This window comes from Rhipicephalus microplus, chromosome X, assembly GCF_043290135.1.
Source record: "Rhipicephalus microplus isolate Deutch F79 chromosome X, USDA_Rmic, whole genome shotgun sequence".
Classification (NCBI taxonomy): Eukaryota; Metazoa; Arthropoda; class Arachnida; order Ixodida; family Ixodidae; genus Rhipicephalus; species Rhipicephalus microplus.
In genome coordinates, this window is record NC_134710.1 from 279,782,837 (window position 1) to 279,802,879 (window position 20,043).

Consider the following 20,043-nt stretch of genomic DNA (forward strand, 5'->3'; position numbering starts at 1 on the left):
ATGGCCGACATAGGACAGCGAGTGCAACGACTGTGTTGCCAAAGACGCTATTCAACACATCTTATGCTACTGCCTGACTTACACAAATAAAAGACTTGATGTCCATACTGCTCCATATCACCTAGAAGAAGCGCTTTCTCCGTCTGGAAGATGTTTTTCAAGTGTGTGTGCCCCCTACCTCCCTCTCTGAGAAAAATTTCTGGCAGCGAGCCTGCAATTGCGAAACTGCTTCATCCGCTGTAACAATGCTTGAATTTTCTCTTCTCATTACTGACTTTTCTTCTCGCTTTTCTGGTACAGAGATGAATAACGGACTCAGTCCCCATAAATCTCACTAAGCGCGTTCTCGGTATTTTAGTATTCGTGCATAGTATTGTGGCATGGCCTTGTGCTCGTAACTATGCCGTATAAGCTGATATTTATCGAAATAATCTCCCATTCCTCCCAACTAACAGCATCTAAAGATAGAGCGCATCAAAGACGGGACAAAGGGAATGACACATAAACACACGAACACAGTGCTTTGGGTTTATGTGTCATTCGCTTTTGCCCGTCTTGAATGCGCTATACATGTACCTTTGGGGCGATATGAATCACGAACAAGCCCATCACGCAACCTTCAAACTCACTTGTCTCCATCTTCCTTGCCATCGCTTAGAAAGTTTTGCTGCTATCGCGACTTCCCTAGTGAAATTTTCTCGCCAAGATACACTCGCAGTACGCTCGTACTTGAGTATCAGCGAACCTGGTCATGCCATCTTTTTCATAAGTACGAGATCATTAATCTTACGAAGATAAATAGATGACGTTAAACAGCTTGGGTCGACAGCTTTTAAGCTGCTTTTTAGGCAGACAGCTGGGTTGACATCAAAAGTAATGTAATAACCCTTCCTAGAGGGCAAGAGGTGCTTTGTCTTACTATTGAGATGCGTGTATAAGCAAAAAAGACAAAAAAAGAGAGCTAGTGAGACACGGTTATCGTACCATCGTTCTATATCGCGTGAACACTGGCCATTAGCCAACAGTTAATTTGTCCGTTTCACCGAGGCATCGAAGTGGAAGCAATATGAAACTGCTTCGCAGTCTTATGAGAAAAATATGACTGTCCGACATACAAAGCGTGCCGTGCTCACGAGCCCCGCAAACCGTAAAGGTGTTCGTGTGTATGCCTGAATTATTTTTAATAAAGCGTTACTTGTGCTGGCAGCTTTGTGTCACACTTCGCTGTGATTGCGCCTGAAAAACGCAAAACCTTGGCAGAAGGCTTCGCACGAGTGCATTGATAAACGTATTAGAAATGTTGATTATATAAAGGGCGCTTTTGGAGTGACTCACAGCCACCACATCCGGGTTGGTTCTTGGCACCGTTCACGTAGAAGTCCACGTGACCTGTGGGCCTGAGGAGTCCCAGTTGCAATGGCTGGTGTTTGTAGCCACCGCTGGTGTGGATGACGTCTACGAAGGCGGCATCCTCAGGGCACACGGAGACGTCGGTTTCGTTGAACAAAGGCCCCGCCGGATCCAATGCTGGGCCGAAGTGAGTCACATTTAGTAGAGATTGAGATAGTTGTCGAATCTGAGAGGTCAAGGCCATGATGATGGCGTGTAATGATATACCCTACATACCGGAACAGCTATAGTAGCTTAACCTTAGTGAGTTACTCGCTGGCTACCATGTCATACACTAGCATTCTGCCTGAAATTACCCACATTTTAACAACTTCCGTATATATCTGTCCAGCATCCTTCCTGAATGCTTTACTTTTTTTTTACGAACACGTTTAGAAGCACTAAGAACTAGCCAAAGCACGTAATTAAACCCCTATGCCGAAGAAGAAAACATAAATTACATTGACAGATACAAGCGTCCGTTTGGCGATCCTAGTAGAATTTCTATAAATAAATTGCACCTAAAGTTCGCCAAATTTGGTATGTCGTACAGGAAATCTTCAATATGAATTATGGAGTCACTCACTTTCCTGTGCGTAGTCTTATGCTTTCATGAGCTCCATAATTATAGCTCAAAATCACACTATGCGTATCCATACCAACCCTATTGTGATTGAAATGTGCGGTTTAACGTTGATTGATTGATTGATATGTGAGGTTTAACGTCCCAAAACCACCATATGATTATCAGAGACGCCGTAGTGGAGGGCTCCGGAAATTTTGACCACCTGGGGTTCTTTAACGTGCACCCAAATCTGAGCACACGGGCCTCGACATTTCCGCCTCCATCGGAAATGCAGCCGCCGCAGCCGGGATTTGAACCCGCGATCTGCGGGTCAGCAGCCGAGTACCTTAGCCACTAGACCACTCCGGCGGGGCAGCAACCCTGTTCTGTGCTACTGACAACGTGAAAAGGGTTTCGCGTGCAGAAGTTTCGCTGCTTTCGTGGCAAATAGCGCAACATAATGAGGCGTATTGTGCATGCGTGTGGAGTGAAGAGATGCGCAGCAAACGCACTCCTTGCGCATGCGCTGCCGGGCCCGTTTTTTGCGCATGCAGAAAACTCTGCGCACAAACACGAACAGCTCTCGTATTGCGTGTATACGGCTTCGTAGACAGTGCAGGTAAAAGAATCCTGATTGTAAATGTTTCAAGGCGTTTTCAGCCAGCATTACCATTCGGTGATAGACACTCTAAAGGGTAAATTGGACGTTGAGCAAAAATTAAAAAAAAAAATATGCACCATAAAAATTGGTTGTTGGCCACTGCAACGCTTCTTGCTTGTGTTGCCACTGATTAGTTTACGTTTGCATGAGATTTCATCTTTCACGCGCTTGTTACAATGGCAATATGTCTTTTTTTTCAGGGTTTAGTTGGTTCATACTGACGAGAATAAGTCAGCGCAAGGCGTACCAGATTGTTTAAGCTTTTGCGGTGCTCAATTCGTGAGGCAATAAACTCTTTCAGTAGAGCTGTTCGACGGTTATTTAGAAAAGCATTGCCAAGCCCCTGTCAGGCTTAAGTGTTTTCATCGACGTTATGTGAAACGTCGCTTTTTTTATTTAATTACACAACTCGCTTCACTTAGTTAAGATGGCAAACGTTACACTGTAAGTGCACTTGAATTGAAAAAGAACCACAGGACACAGTGTTCAACGTAGCCATCTTCCAATCCTGCTCTTATCTGGAAAATTCTTAAGATATGAAACCTCTGCCAGCCGTGTCCTACATCTCGTTAAAGCTATTTACTGTGTGGTGAAACTCACTTGACATGAGATTTGCTGATAAGGATGGCTTTTCTGCCACTTATTCTGTGCATTAACATTAGTTTACCTGTTTAAAGCATTCTCGAGTAGTCGGCGGCGTCGTGCCGCGCGTGTTTGGAATGAAGGCTACACTTAGCGAGCTGTACGTTATGTGCTTAAATATCAGCTTTGCTGGGCAAAGAGCGCATTAAAATTTGCCCGTGTACTGTATGCATACCTAGATGTAGTCTGTGTATCAAGCCTAATATTTGTGGGAAGGAAGAATTATGAAAAAATAATGTTGTGAAGTGCATACAAGGTGTCCGAGCTATATCTAATCAGTGTTTAATATTATACTAATGCACTCTATGATGACAAGATCAAATAAAGGTTGTTTACACTATAGCCTGGAGTATGTCACACTATTTTTATGGGTTCTGCTTAGTTGCCTTACTAGGTATGTTTACTTATAACTAGCTTTGGAAGCAACCAAGCTGGGCAAACAATTAGAGTGAGGAACTTGTAGATCACATTGAAGAACGTCTGATTAAACAGTTTTTCACTTTATACCTATTAGGTAATAGTGTTTTGCTGCTTACGACATATTCCCGCGAAATGTTTGAAAAATACCACGTGAAATCCACTTGCGCGCCGTATTGCAGTGCTTCCTGACGTTCTTCGTGAAAACGACCATAGCATTTGGTCAGTGGTGCTGCCTCGACTGGACTTTGCCATGACGCACGTATTGCAAGCGGCAGCACAAGCAATAACCACTGCGTATTGTTGTCATGATTCGCTTGTACGCGGAATCTTAGAGAGCATTGCAATTATGGCGCGCGCATGCGCGCAAGTAGGCATGTCACGTGGTATTTTTTTATTTCACGTGCATCTCTAGTAAATTGAACAGAACAGATACGTAGTGCAGAGACAGGTAGAATTTGTCTAAACGGGGACTGATTTACAATTTTCACATAGAAAATTTTCACCGGGACTCACTGCTTCAAAAGTTAGGTAAATAAACATGCCTGAGTAGGCAATTGAGAAAAACAAACAAAAAAGTGTGACATGTACTCCAGGCATCGTTCGTAACATGAATTTGGTCGCACTCTCATAGACTGCTTCGTTATATGTTTAAACTCTGGCTAAAGGTAGCTTGGACACACTGCATCGTGACATCTTCACAAAAGTTAACAAGCAGCAAAATGCAGGATTGCTCGTAAAGCATTCTGCTAGCTTTCAGAGAGATAGTCATGTTAGTTAAAAAAGACCTATAGTGCAGTTTACAATTTCTTATATATTGTATTCAAATACTTTATTTGTTCGAAATCTGCATAATGCACTGATTCTTATGCAGCACTTATATTTCATTCATGACGCCTACCGCTCATAGTCAGCCTATTACAAAACAATTATTATCACAAGTGTCTGGTGTAGGGGCACTCGTTCACAAGGTGTTCGTGGGCCCTGTGCCCAAGGAGATTTCGGAAACGTCAAGCACTCTTCTTCCTCTAGTATACCACGGAGAGTAGCCACTGTGGAGTAGCCACTGTGTGAACAGTGGCTACTCCATAGTAGCCACTGTTCACATTAGCGGGTGGACCTCTTATATCGGGTAGGGGACGAGGAAGGTCAATAGGCGTGACACCTGGCGAGCGCTGTGGAAAGTGTACCGTACGTTAACGTTGTCCTGCAATATGTATCATCATCATCATCATAATCAGCCTGACTACGTCCACTGCAGGACAAAGGCCTCTCCCACGTTCCGCCAGTTAACCCGGTCCTGTGCTTGCTGCTACCAACTTATACCCGCAAACTTCTTAATCTCATCTACCCACCTAACCTTTTGTCTCCCCCTAACCCGCTTGCCTTCTGTGGGAATCCAGTCAGTTACCCTTAATGACCAGCGGTTATCCTGTCTACGCGCTACATGCCCTGCCTATGTCCATTTCTTCTTCTTGATTTCAGCTATGATATCCTTAACCCCCGTTTGTTCCCTAATCCACTCTGCTCTCTTGTCTCTTAAGGTTACACCCGCCATTTTTTTTCCATTGCTCGCTGCGTCGTCCTCAATTTAAACTGAACCTTCTTTGTAAGTCTCCAGGTTTCTGCTCTGTAGCTAAGTACCGGCAAGATACAGCTGTTATATACCTTCCTCTTGAGGGATAGTGGCAATCTACCTGTCATAATTTGAGAGTGCTTGCTGAATTTGCTCCACCCCATTCTTATTCTTCTAGTTACTTCAATGTCGTGGTTAGGCTCTGCCGTTATTACCTGCCCTAAGTAGACATAGTCTTTTACAACTTCAAGTGTACTATTACCTATCTTGTAGCTCTGCTCCTTTCTGAGGTTGTTGTACATTACTTTCGTTTTCTGCAGATTAATTTTAAGACCCACCTTTCTGCTCTCCTTGTCTAACTACGTAATCATGAGTTGCAATTCATCCCCTGAGTTACTCAGCAATGCAATGTCATCGGCGAAGCGCAGGTTACTAAGGTATTCTCCATTAACTCTTATTCCTAACTGTTCCCATTCTAGGCTTCTGAAAACCTCCTGTAAGCACGCGGTAAATAGCATTGGGGAGATTGTGTCCCCCTGCCTTACACCCTTCTTGATTGGTATTCTTTTGCTTTCTTTATGAAGCACTATGGTAACAGTTGATCCCCTGTAGATTTCTTCCAGAATGTTTATATATACTTCATCTACGCCCTGATTCTGCAGTGTCTGCATGACGGCTGATATTTCTACGGAACCAAACGCCTTTTCGTAATCTATGAAGGCTATGTATAGTGGTTGGTTATAGTTTGAGCATTTCTCTAATACCTGATTGATAGTATGAATGTGGTCGATTGTTGAGTAGCCTGTTCGAAATCCTGCTTGTTCCTTTGGTTGTATGCATACCCGTGAGCAAAACTATTCAGACCATTGCCGTTGGCGTCGCGTATACTGTCGTGAGCATTTTTCTGACGAATTCCGCCTGAGCCATGGACGCTGTCCACGCAAGTTCCGCCACAACAATACTGTCGGTATCACACGTCTTGTTACTACATGGCGCACACCGATATTGCGGCACACGCTTCTGTGCTTTTGCTCACGGGGGTACGTGTACGCGTGGCGAACACTGCGTAAATCAGTGCACAGGGGGAGCAACGGGAGGGAGGAATGCCAGAGAGCGTGCGACAAGGAGAATGTGACGCCAACAAGCCACACACGAGTGGTCATTTAATGTATTTTTAAGAGTTCTTTAACGCTTGCATGGCTAGAAATCGGTAAGAGAGGCCTCGTAAGAACGTACGAGACCAACATTTTAGCGGAGCATGCGACCTAAAATTTACAATAATTCTCAAAGTCAGCTAGAAATGAGACCCTGTTAAATCAGCAAATTATTCAATATACCCAAATGACCTCGTTATAAGCACAAAGTCTACAGAAGTCGGTAGACTTGAGCATCGTGAGCTGCATAGTTAACATGGCCAACATGATATGCCGCCACACCCACACGCGCTCTCTTACCATCACATCGTACGCGTGCGGAGAAATCAGGAAAAAAAAAGGCTCAAGGTCATAATACAGTGCCTATTCATGAAACGCGGGGACGAAAGGACGCATGTTTTCACTCTTTTGACGTCTCGTTCCCTGTGTAGCGTTCAGCGCACAGGGAGCGAGTTGGAAAGGAGAGAAAAAGCACTCAAAAGCGTGCGGCAAATCGTGGTGTTTCACTTGTACTTGACGGACTGTAAAAATATTCTTGGTAGTCGCTTCGTGAGACAATTAGGCTGCCTAAATGAATCCATAGAGCTCTATCGCATACAGCTCTTATATTAACCTCTTCCATCCTTTTTATACATGTTTTATGGGTTCGTTTGATCTGGTAAGGTCCTTAGGCGAAGGGTGTGTTTTTCGGGCTGTCGAAGTCACGCAGAGAAAAGCGCGTAGTGCAGATCCGATCTATCAGATGCCTCAACGATTCCGATCCACTGAGTTTCTGAGGCCTAATTTCTCTTCATACTTACTTCTACTTATTATATAACTCCACTCTTAATAGGTTACATTATACCTAATGTCTCCTCTATCATATAACCTTCAGCGTAACTACTTCCATTGGTTTTATATATGTAGTATTTATATTTATCAGAGTTTTGTGTCAACGCACACCGGCGCTTGACAACGTGCACGGTATAGTAGATAACGAGTAGTGTTGTTTTGTACTCGTACCACTAATAACTCCTATGCGGGTAGAACGGTGCGTGTTAAAGTGGAAAGGAAATAAATTGAGGAGGTTTGACACCGTACATACCAGCTAGTGCTTCCAGTGCTTCGGACTGTAGGAATATTTTGTCTGCCACGTCTGTATTCGAACATTTTTAAGAGCTGAGATGGCATGTAAACCAAGCTAGAAACGTGTCCCGATTACGTTCATTTTCTGGGCCTTGATAATGTTTCACAGCGAAAGCTGTTAGGAGATCGCAACAAGAGTCACGTGCGCTGTAGTTGTCCGCCGCCGCTGTTGGTGTCCGTAATCATTATCGCACGAAATCAGAATAAAAATTTAGTCAATAAAAACACCAAGCACCTAGTGGGATTAGAACCCGGGTCACCTGTGTGTCAGCCCAGTATGCCACTGCAGGGTTCCGCTGATGCTTGAAACTACGTTGCAAACTTCTTTTAGGCAGGTTTGATGTCGGGAAAGGAATCAAGTTAGTATGAGTAATAAAGCGTTTTATAACAGCAAAGGAACAACCGGATCTCACACATTGCGAATAGCGTAACCAGTGGGTCGTCCAATGCTTCAACCTTTTAAAAATGCTTGTTTCGGTTCACCAATTAGCAGTGGCACGCATACCCACTTCCGGCATAATTCTTTATTGTTGTCAACCACTACAGAAAAATTTGCACCGTATTCTTTGCAATGGTGCAGCGGATACCAGGCTTTTCCGAAGAATGGCAAAGGATAGCATAGTGATTTCCGGCCTACTAAACAAAAATTATGTACCATGCTTCAAGCAATCACCCAAGAGTGTTTAGAAAAGGCTCAGAAAGGCCGCTTTTACAGCTATCGCTGTGAATGTGCAGCGCGTTCTGCGCAAAACCCGGGATTTTTAATATTGAGCCGAAGACAGGGAATTGAGAATTTGTCCAAGTGCTGCGGGGCTGGGCAGAAGCTGCAACGTACAGGTAAAATACTTCGTTTCAATTTTGGATGCTTTTAAATTGTTATTGCAATATTAATCATGCACTGTGTAATTATGTCATGCACCGTAATCATGCACCGTATATGTCATGCACTGTATATGTATATGTATCTACATTGTGAAAACTTAAGAAAGAAAAAATTCAGAGAAAAGACTCCGGGGAATGGAATCGAGAGTGGTACCTACGCGTCGTGAATGAGAGGCGTTACCACTGAGCCGCCGAGAGGTGCCTCCTTCAACGCTCTAACGGCAAGCTATTTATATCTACCACTTACTGTTGCTAGTGGGCGTCTCGGGCGGGGGGTGGGCTATTGTGTTTTCAGCATTATCAGCAAGATGGCGCAATGAGCGCGTGGCGGCTCTAATCTCTCACGACGCGTACTTTGGCCCGTGAAGAGGAAGGGAGTGGATGATCTCTCGCGCACTCTTATCTCCAGGTTGGGAGGATCATACACCTTGGCTGGCGTTCCGCTGGCACTGGAACAATTTTGTTGCAGTCACGGGGCACACAAATGTTACTTCAATCGTTGCACATCCTTCATTTGCAAAAAGGGCGCGCTTTTCAGCACAGCGAAGTAACAACTGCGACACTTATTCACGTTCATCTGTACCTTGAGTACGCCTCGTGTGTCATTTGTGCGTGAGAAACGCGGAGAACATTTCCATCTGCTTGTCATTATGTTCGTGACTTTCCAATTTGTTGTTATCGCGTTCATTGCTTCGCCCTTGCGGCAAAGCTGCAACTTTTTCAAAATCCAATATTTGCCGCAAACATAAGTGTATTTTATTTAAAAAATGACCTGCCAACTAGCCCAAAAACAACTTCTTTTGCAGTGTAATATCATTTTCATAAATAAAATTATCAACCAAGAAGCCAAGCGCACATTAGTCCAACTTTACAAATTGAGGCTTCACTTGTTTCTCGTGAACAGGGCATGCGGCAAAAAATAAAATAAAAAACATTTCCAAACATGCAAGTACCTATCACATTTATTATTGTATGAGGGGCGCAACACTTTCGGAAAAAAAGTCCTTGTGGTTTCCCCTGAAAACAGCCACATCTCATGCGATTTGTGGTACTCGGAAGCAAACGCGCGCATGTTTTACTACGAGGAGCAATTATTGCTGTTGCGAAAGAGTTGTCATGACTGTTCGCAAAATTGATGTTAAAATTTGGCTGCTAGAAAAGACGTAAACCTGGACTCGGGCAATTTATTTTTTACTAAGTGAAGGTTATGGCTAGAGTTAATGTTTCCGAGACGCTTCTGTTGCGTGTCTGATAGTAAATATGCTGAGGAAGTTTGAAGATAATTTCAAATAAGCAATGAGCGCGCGCACGCAAGAATGTCGCACACAAAGCGGCCACTAAGAATGTAGTTTCACTCAAGTGCTGGACAAATTTCTCACACAAAGGGTGCACATCATATGGCGAAAATGTGAAAAAGTTTTTTCTGACATTTTATACAGTCGCGTGACTACTGCACCAACAGATGTTCCTGTTAGCTTGAAAAGTGTAGGCCAAAGACGCGGTCTGTTGAGTTCTAAAAAACCATCGAGTGCAGTCACTGAAATAGCCTTTTATGAAGAGCACAGGATAAAAAGATTACACTGAGTCGGTACATCCGTCCAAGAAGTCGCTGATAGTTAGTAGGTAGAAGGTAAATAATGCTAGTATTTTGGGAGGGCTAGTTCGTTTTGTGTGTGAGTGTGTGTGTGCAGAGTGGGGGAATAGCAAACCTTATATGTTGCACAAACAATAAAGATTAGTATTTTAGCAGAAACTTGTAACCATTTTCTGCTCATTTTCTCTCTATTGGGAAACAAAAGTTTGTGGAATTTGTTTCTGAAATCTGCTTCTTATAACTGAGCAGCTCCTTTGTGTAGCAATCGATTTTCCAATTTTACAAAGCCTACTTAAACTATATATATATATATAGTATATAGTTATACTTTATATATACTTTGTATATATACTATTTATACAAAGATTATTTCTAAACTGTGCAAAGCCGAAATAAAAAGTGTTCACTTAGACCCGTATTCAAAATTAGCCCTTGAGCTACAATCATTTTTGAGTGAACAATTTGGCCAGTTCTGAGGCCTGACACATCAAGGGAGGGCGAATAAGGAGAGAGAGAAAGAACCTGCGAAAGAAAGTTCTGGGAATACAGCCCTTGAATTTTCTGAAGCATTCTTACCGTTTACATGATTACAAGACAAGTCTGCCTGTCGTTTCTGTAGGCAAATTTGCACCCCAGAAAACCTCATACCACTACAAAGTCCGTTGTAAACTCACAGTTTGTTCATCACAGAAAAACTGACAATAATAAACCTTTCTCTTTCCCCCAAAACTTATGCTGCTCTAGTTAACAACTGAACATACCGTAGTCTATAGATCGTATACTCTGTATGCTACCTTTAGGTAGCACAGTTGCGTGTAGGCGAGCCATGTTGTTTCGCTTGCCGTCACCGCAATGTGGCTAAGCCGAACTACAATTTAGCAGGCGTCGTCTTTTCGTCAACGCTCATGCCAGGCGAATAACTTGGCTGACGAGATAAAAAAATGAGCCATTGGTAAACAGACGTGCAACTATGCTATATTCATGCAGTACCTCTAGGAAATACTGAGAAGGCGAGCTCTGTGTTGTTAGAAAAACATAAAAAATTCAAGAAACAATGAGTGATTGCAAACAAATCATATATAGTAAGCCTTACAAGTTTGTTAAAAAAACCTGGACGCAAAACGTAGACACTGCGTGAAAGCATGCGTTTGAAATGATATAACTGAAACAGTCCTAAATGCTATTATAAAACACTGAAGCTCTCGGGATTTGCACCACGGCATCAGCATTTCGCACAAATTCTCTTGAGCATCGTTTTAATTATATACTGATATGTGACAAACTTTTATGACGTCGTTAACCCATATAGACCAGTGTGCAACGTGTTGAAGTCTATTGTAACATCAGCTCCAGAATGCAAACATTAATGACAGAGCGTTGGTCGTGGGATCACCATCACCAATGAATGGAATTTCCTCTACGCCACCTTTACATGATTGGGGAGAACCTTGCCAAGTCTGTGCGCACGCTCATGGAAATCACGTGTGGTTCTGTGGTAAATTATGAATAAAAAATAATGTGACAGCATAATACATACTATGCAGGCTGTAGGTGCTGTAGTCCCCGAAGAAGGAAACAGGACTGTATTTTAGGTGCGTAAGCGTTACTGATGTGCCGCGCAAAATCGTGGGGAACACGTCCGGAAATTTAAGTTTTGTGGTATCAGTTTTCACGATTCACCTGTTATGCGAGCGATGACAGTGCCCATTTTTTTCTTCAGGTTTCTCCCGAAGAAACCGGCCACCTGCGCTCCGAAGCTGTATCCGATGGCGTGTATGAGCGATGTGCTAAGGGGAAACTCCTCGACGAGCCGTTGGACGACCAGCGCCAGTGTGCGCCCAACGGCCGCCGTGTTGGCCGCTGCATTTGCATACGTCGTTGCTGCCAATCCACTCCAGTCGACTACGACAACATTGCCATCCACCTGCGTAGAAGTAGAAAGCGAAATGGGCCGCTCTCTTTTTCTGACCACACATTGTTGAAATATTCCTTAACAGCTATTCACATTCGTATTATAGCTGAATGTTTCTTCGGCTAACATGTCAGCCAGTGTGGTGGAACTGTGGTTACGGTGTTTAGTGGCTTTTTGTTTCGGAGGGCGCGAATTCGATCCTGCAGCCACGGTGGTCGCATTTTGGCTGGAGGCGGGAATGCTAGACTCTCGCGTACTTGAGTTCAGGTACATGTTCAAAAAACCCCTGATGGGCTAAATTTCCAAAACTCTGCTCCTGCCAGACCTGCTGATGGCAGCAATTTTCACACAAACGCGTTTAAAGAACGGTATAGAGCGCGATTGCCAAATGATCGTGTGCGCAGTAAAACGCATAACGGGCCTGTCGCTCAACTTACGAAGTCGACTCAGCGTAGGGTGAAAGTGCACCCGCTTGGTTTCACCATTGTTTTGCAGCCATGCTGACTGCGTCTCGTATAAAAACGCTCATTGCAAACGTGGTATCTATGCAGTTTCTTGCATTGTCGCGCGAAACTAGATTAGCGCGTGCCTAAGCGAGGCGCATAGGTGACGCTGAGCTAAATTGGCCTCCGATCAGAGTTTTGCGAGAACAAAAGACCGGCACTTATCAGTAATGTGCTTTATTAGTGCGTACCCCATGTGCGATATAGGAACACGTTCTTTTGCCCAACTGCCACGATCCTTACGCCTTATTCACCCCTGCGAATAGTGCTGCTCGCGTGACCATTTGCGAATGTTGTCCAAAAAAAAAAAAGCGACTCGACGTGATCGACGTTCATGCTTGCGTGTGACATATGCCCATCGCCACACTGAATTCAGGTCCACCAACTAATGCCTCGCATTATAATTGCATCATAAAATAAACTGATGTCCTGTTCCTGCACGAACGACCGAGAGAAAGAAGTCGCATGGCAACCAACTTGGTCGCGCGACTGGTCCTAGCGGCACGGTGTTAATGAGACCCAGGTGTGACGGTGGTCTGTTTATGACTGTCCATTTCATGTTGTTATTTACACACAAGTGCACACTCAACGTTCAAAGGGGTCAAATCACTAGTTCGTCAATTCGTCAATCAAACGGCTAGTTCGTCAATCAAATGGCTCTTACGTGTGTCGTACTATTGGCCCGCATAAGTAGCTGTGAGCAATCGATAAATATGAAAAAGTGGACCGCCCAACGCGAAGTTCTATATGCTCTATGGGACGCAACGATGTCTAGGATGCGTTGTGGTGCCGTTGGAATTTGCACCTAAAACAAGCTGCTAACGTCCCCTCAAGAAATAGGAGTTGTACGCCTAATGGAAACACATGTGCAACAGCCCAAACCTTCAAGTATCATGAGCAGCGGCGGCTTTTTTGTCAGCTTCAAATGCTAAAACTAATTTGAAAAAAAATTCATGGACATGTGCTTTAAGGAAATGCTTGTCCTAAACATTTTTGAAGCTTAATTAATTCATATATGGGAAATATACACAGAACAAAGTGCAGTTCTTTGGTGATAGTTAAAAATTTGGATGGTGTACGCCTGCGTGAAATTTTGGTTTAAAAAGATGCGTCGACTCAAGCCATTTCTATGAGAAACCTTCTACCCGCCACAGGGCTCAAGTGACTAGGTTGCTTGACGGCTGATCGAACCGTTTAGGGATCGAATCTCGGCTGCGGCAGGCGCATTCTCGATGGAGGTGATAATGCTAGCGGCTCTTGTATCTACGTTTGGTTTTTCCCAGGAATTTTTGATAGACAGGTAATAATGACGTGGCAGATATATATACCCAAACTATTGAATGCACAGAGCTCGTTAGCCCCAAATGACTGTAATAATCGTAGACGCGTTATTGCGATAGTGGAAGCTCTACATGCGAATAAGCGTCTAACACCACTATGAAACAGACAAAAGGTCAGCACACGCAACAACTAGCCTGCGGCAACATGTTGTAAAACGTTGTTCTTTGTACTTCGTGCTGTCAGAAGTATACCAAAAATATCAGGTGATCTAGCTGAAAAAGAGAAAAAAAGAAAACATTAAATTATGTCGTATTGAGGTTATCAATGTAGGAATTTCGCCATTTTATAATACTAGAATAATGAAGTGAAGCATGCATCATCATGAACACTAGCCAGACTACATCCACTTCAGGGCAGAGACATCTACCATGACCCTCCAATCTAACCGGTCTCATGCTTTCTGCGGCCATGCTATGCCTGCGTACGTTTTCCTCTCATCGGCCCACCTAACATTCTGTCTCCCCTTCATACGTATGCCTTCTCTAGGAATCCGGTGAGTTCGCCTGATGACCAGCGGTCATTCGGCCTACGTTCTACGTGCCTGGTCCATGTCCATTTTTTCAGTTCAACTATGAGGAGCATGCATTAATATATTTTACGTAAAGTAAGGTACTTTCAAAAGCTATGCAGGTTCTTCTTTCTTTTCAAACGTGCAAGAAGGACTCGCACGAAGAGCATTCGCCAGGTGACACCGATATAATTGCGAGAAACGAATCTGAATTATTCTGCAAAGCTGCGTTAACATAAAAAGGAAATATATCGACCGCGTAATGCGATCTTCTTAATCATTTCCACTGAATGGTTCAGTATGGCTTACAACAGAAGAAACGAGATTGCCGATCAGAAGGCTAAAGAAAAGTAATCGAACATACAGATGCAAAAGTTAGGTAGGAGAAAATGGCGTGATTTCTGCAATTCCTTGACCCCATTTACTCCACTTCCGAAAATCTGGCAGACAATCATTGCTTTAAGTCATCCACTACTCCAGCGAAGCCCATTCACAGCATTGGTCATATCGCCCATTTAGAGCATTGGTCATATCTCTTGGATTATTTGAACGTGATGTTGCTAATAAGTTTTACACTATTCTGACTGGAACTGGGCAATAGGTTCGCGACACTACTGCACTGCCTAACTCTGTAGAGAAGCAAATTGAAGATGCATACGTTTTATCACATGTTCAGCCGGATAAGACGTATTTTCTACTAGAGTTGCGTACTGTTCTATCACTTAACCACGTTGGAATGGCAACAGGTCAATACAACGTGTAGTACAGTGTTCTGAAAAATCTAGGCCCCAACGGCATGCCAGTTCTTCTACAGATACATAAACACAAGTGGACGAAGGCGTAAGTTCCAACGTGTTTGAAGGTCACGGAAATAGTCCAGCTGCTAAAGCCCGGTAAATCACCGCTTTCGCTTCACTCATTTTGACCGGTCAGCCTTACTAGCTGCGTATCTAAAGTCATGAAAAAAATAGTTGACAGAAGGTTACAGTGGTGGATTCAAGCTAACGACTCTCTTCTAGAACAGATAACTCGCTTCAGACGACGGTAATGCCTCATGAACTGCGTCTTTGACCTCATTACATTTGTAAAACATGATACGAGCTGTGGAAACATTGCTGTTGTGGCATTCATTGATATAAGAAAGGCGTTCGACTCTGTCAGTCACCTATCTGTACTGTACAGCCTTTCCTCACTAGGGATTGATGGTCGCATCCTTCAATGGATCACCAACTTTCTCGTAACAGGCAAATATACATTTCTACCAATAAGGGAAAACGCGATCGCTTCAACGTGAGCAGAGGTGTACCCTAAGGAAGCACTCTAAGTCAGCTTCTTTTCAATGCTGCAATGGCAGGACTTGTAGAAGTGCTGCCCGAAGCCTTGAACATGTAGATGTATGCAGATGACATATGTCATCGGCTTCAGCAAGGAATAAACGCATTAAGTGATTACCTCAAAGAGTGAGGCATGCAAATTTCTCATGCCAAATCGGTAGTTCTTCCGTTTACGAGAAAGGCAGCGAAAAACGTGAATTTTTTTGTGGATGGCCAAAGAATCAAAATCGCTTGAAATCATCGCTTTTTTTGTGTTACCTTATAGACAGCCAACTCATATTGTGTCAGCATATTGACAATCTAGAAACCCAAGTTAACTGCACCATAAATGTTCTATGTGGCATAGCGGGAACGAAATAAAGTGGTACATCAGCGTCTCTACTCCACGCTCATTGTGCACTTATACGACAGAAGATTGCTTACTACGCGTGCCAATTCTCCACAACATCTCTCAGACGCCTGTACCCCAACTTCAGCTGTTACAAGCACGAAGCTTACGCATATATCTGGGGGTTCCACAGGCAAATCAAGTTCTCTGACACTGGCAGAGGGAAAAGAACCCTACTTTACAGTAATTCGAAATATCAAGACCTGTCGGCATCTCTTTCGCCTGGTCCCACAACACCCTTCACATCCGTTAATATCAAACATCTTGAACCGTGCCGGAGCGCAAATACACAATGTGTACCAAAAGTACGTTTCTCGGCTTCCTGTGTGGACACATTGGCCCCTGGACCTAAACTACCCGCCACGGCTGCTTGAGCTACCAACTATTGAAACGTCAATAGCAGGAATTCGCAGCAAACATGAAGTTCCAATTGTTGCCGCACAGCAGCTGGCATCATATCATCTGTTTGACAGGTACCAAGGCTACACTCACGTGTACACTCATGGCTCCACTGCTAAACAGACAGTGGCATTCGCATCTATAATTCCGGAATCATGCGAAAAAAATATGCATGTCGGTTGGGCCATATCTCCTCTTCAACAACGTTGGAGCTCATAGTGATTTTGCTAGCCATAATCTTTATTAAATTGTCAGCAACACCGCAAAATTGGCTCTTAATTACAGACTCTCTGGTGTCACTCGCAAGTGTGGAAAATGCTATTTAGAGACACATTGATGCGCGTATAGTATACGCTATATTAAAGGAGGCTTCAGAAGCTACGAAGGGGAGTCATCGAGTGGCATAATATTGTTGTTTGCCAATCACTGCGGAATCAGGGGATTGAAATGGCAGGTAAGTTGGCGAATACGGCCCATAATTCAACGCAAACACGCCTCATTCCTGTTGCTCAGTACAATGTAAATATAATTTTAGGAACAACAAAATGTGAACTATACTTGTCTACCTGGTTCACTGACAAAACAAAGGAATTGATCCTATATGTTGTTGATCCTAATCTTGAATTCCGATTGGACCATCATCTCCCCAGTCATATCGACACTCTCATACATCGCCTAAGACTCGGAAGTGCTTACACAAAGCACTTCCGACTTCGTTCTCAGCGTGCGACATCATCAACTTGTTCATGCGGCCACGACGACGAGGATATCTGTCACCTCTTGCTCAACTTTCCGAAACACAATACACACTGAAGGCGACTCGAACAGGAACTTCATACACTAAATTCCGAGCAACCGCTTGCGTTGGATAAAATACTAGGCCCATGGCCATCTAAAATGAATGGCAAAGCAATGAAGGTGCTGCAACACTTTTTTTGTGACCAGTACTGAGTGGACTATAGTTAAAAGTGAGCGTGGCGGCTTCGTGATTGTTTTGCCTATATGAGAACTTTTGCACTCACCTATGTAGGATTGTGTATAAGTGTATATAGTATTTTATTTTTTTTTCATTTGTCACAATCAAGCAGAAAGGAGTAGCCATCGCCAAGTAACGGTGACAACTCTTTTGTTTATTTTATATTTCAATAGAAATGGTGCAGAAGAAACTTTGCTAAAAAAACATGTGTGCTTTCACAGACTCGCATTCGTTGAGAAACTCAAGTAGAATTATTTTGCTCAATCAATTCAAAAATCTCAGACCGGATTTTCCTTGTGTATTTTCCAGTAAGGCCTGTGTTCGCAGACCACCGAGATTACCTTTTTTTTTACCACGATTAATTAACTCCTTTTCCTTGAACAGTTATCGCACAAAACGGGTTTAAAAACATGAATTGCAAAAGACCATCCGCAGTGACAGGTTATAGCTAGCTGACATTGCTTAAACGCATCCAGCGTACGCACGTGGAGAAGGGGAGGGGGGCTGGGAAAAAAGCAGAGAACTCTAAAGAAAAAATCTCTTCTGTGTTTTTTGTGAAGATAAAGATAAAAAGACAGATGTTTCAAGGTCGCCCTATGACATCAAGCCCCTTGTAACAAATTATGTAAATGGTTGGTTAACGTCACATTTGGTTTTTTTTAACGTTGATGCAAAACCTCCTTTAATGCAGTTCATGGTATTTTCCCTATGTTAAGTCATGCGTCGCATCACCTACCGTAACCTTGACAACGCGTCATTTGCGGCGGATTACAGGTCAATTTCTTTTTCCAGGCAAAAACAAAAAAGCTTAACAGAAATAAAATGGTAGTGATATCAGTTCTAGCGGTTTTTTGTGCATGGTTATTCAGAAAAAGTGAATTGTTAGGAAAGAATGTAAGATACCTTACTTTGTCTCTGAAAAAAGACTCAGCTAGGCTGACAATCTGAATTTTTCATTTCTACCATATAATTATGAATATGAACCATCGGAGTATATTACTCTTGTATTGCTACGCTCCCCCTCCGTTACTTTGCGTGTTATCTAGAACGCGCTTTGATAGTTTCTTTTGTATGCATTGTGGTGGCACGAAAGACCTGTTTATTCCCTGTATACTTAAAAGTATTTCTGACTGTAGAACACTCTCAGTAAAGAAATAGTTTGGCTTGACGTTTTTAAAATTTAATGTAAAATGCACCAGTTAAATATTCCTCCCCCTTGGTCCTTATTGCCTGCAAGTCTTTCTAGCCTAGTCTTCTTATGGCGTGTTACTCGGCAGGCTCGTTCAGTAACAGCCTGTGCGTAAGTTTTGTTAGGATGCAAAAAACTTCTGACAAGCAGTTTTCGCTTTGTATTTCAGTAAAGAAGAGTTCTCCCTAATTGTGATATATTGCTATGCAGTTTTATGCATTGCCTTTGTCTGCTCGTAGGGGTTTAAACGCAAATCCTTGCATAGAATCTTGTGATTTCATGTTCCAGACGAAGAATTCTGTTCATCACGTCTGGGCTGTGCGAAAAAAAGTTTGCATGGGGAATTCCACGGAAAGATAAAAATCACGCCTCAAGTGACATGATTTATTGTATATACAGATTCGTATACCTCACTGTGCGCATGATTATATTAGGTAGAATGATTTATTTAACTATTTATTCATCATAGTACAGAAAGACGTCCCCAAGTTTTAAATAGGTCTGAGAGACCTCCTATCAATACTTTCACAATATCAATAAATTGAATACAATGTCTCCATGGCAGTTGAGTAGTAAAAACAAAGTAGTCCAACAACTTAGTCACATGCATTGCGTGCAATCGATTATTAGGACGGCCAGGTATACATAAAAGAAGTTAGGCATCCGAGTGTTAATCGGGCGCATATTGTGGCGAGCAGGTGACCGAAAAATGCATTCAATTGACGCATGACTACTATTTGACGCCCCTAAGAAACATGAAGGAACGGTTTACTTTCGACACTCTCATTACAGATGCAAGAGTCTAAGAGCTTTCCCATTTTGAAGATTACTTGATTACGCCATCTTCGAGTACTGTTGTGCCTTCTGAAATGCTTCACTTTTTTAAACTGGTGTATGATACCTCTGATTGAATAAATACTCCTACATGTTTATTTCATCTGTGACATTTATGTGCCCCACATATGTTAGTTTAAAACTTGTTTTAATGCTCTGTATTCAAACATTATGCTAACAATGTGTTCCACTATCTACATAATTTGTGTGAAAAAACAATATTGTGAATGTTTTCTTAGTTTTTCTTGTGTGCAAATGCGAATTCTTTCACTTTTACGTGTGTTTTGCACCTGTGTTTTTGATTTCTGGGGTGTAATTGAATGGTTTTGTTCTCATCACTGTGCCAAGTTGGCGCCAAAAACCTCATAAAGCTACGCTTGTTGTAGATTCTTGCTCATATACAACGTTTTCTCCCGCCCGTTTTTTTTTCTAGAAAAAACAGATAAGGAGTAATCAAGAATTTAAAGAGGTGTCTAAATTAAGGACTATGAGCTGATTCTGATCACTTGAAGTTCTTTTGCGGGTACTGGTATACATGCGTATACCGTCATATTTCACCGTCAACGAAAATGCAGTCGCTGCTATGTGGAATCTAATCTAATCTAATCTAATCTAAAAGTAAGCGTATTTCTTTGTGTACAAACTATGTGGTAA

The 20,043-nt window shown here is 42.8% G+C and overlaps 1 protein-coding gene across 4 annotated transcripts in view; it reads right to left on the reverse strand.

Annotated features, from left to right (window-relative positions):
• LOC119168311 (endothelial lipase) overlaps nucleotides 1–20,043 on the reverse strand; it is a 75,939-nt gene that overhangs the window by 2,328 nt on the left and 53,568 nt on the right. For all 4 annotated transcript variants that reach the window (XM_075879230.1, XM_075879232.1, XM_075879231.1 and 1 more), the window contains 2 exons: nucleotides 11,686–11,929; nucleotides 1,336–1,527 (listed from right to left, as the gene is read on the reverse strand). In XM_075879230.1, coding sequence (XP_075735345.1) covers nucleotides 1,336–1,527; nucleotides 11,686–11,929 — 436 coding nt within the window. The remainder of the gene's footprint in view (nucleotides 1–1,335; nucleotides 1,528–11,685; nucleotides 11,930–20,043) is intronic.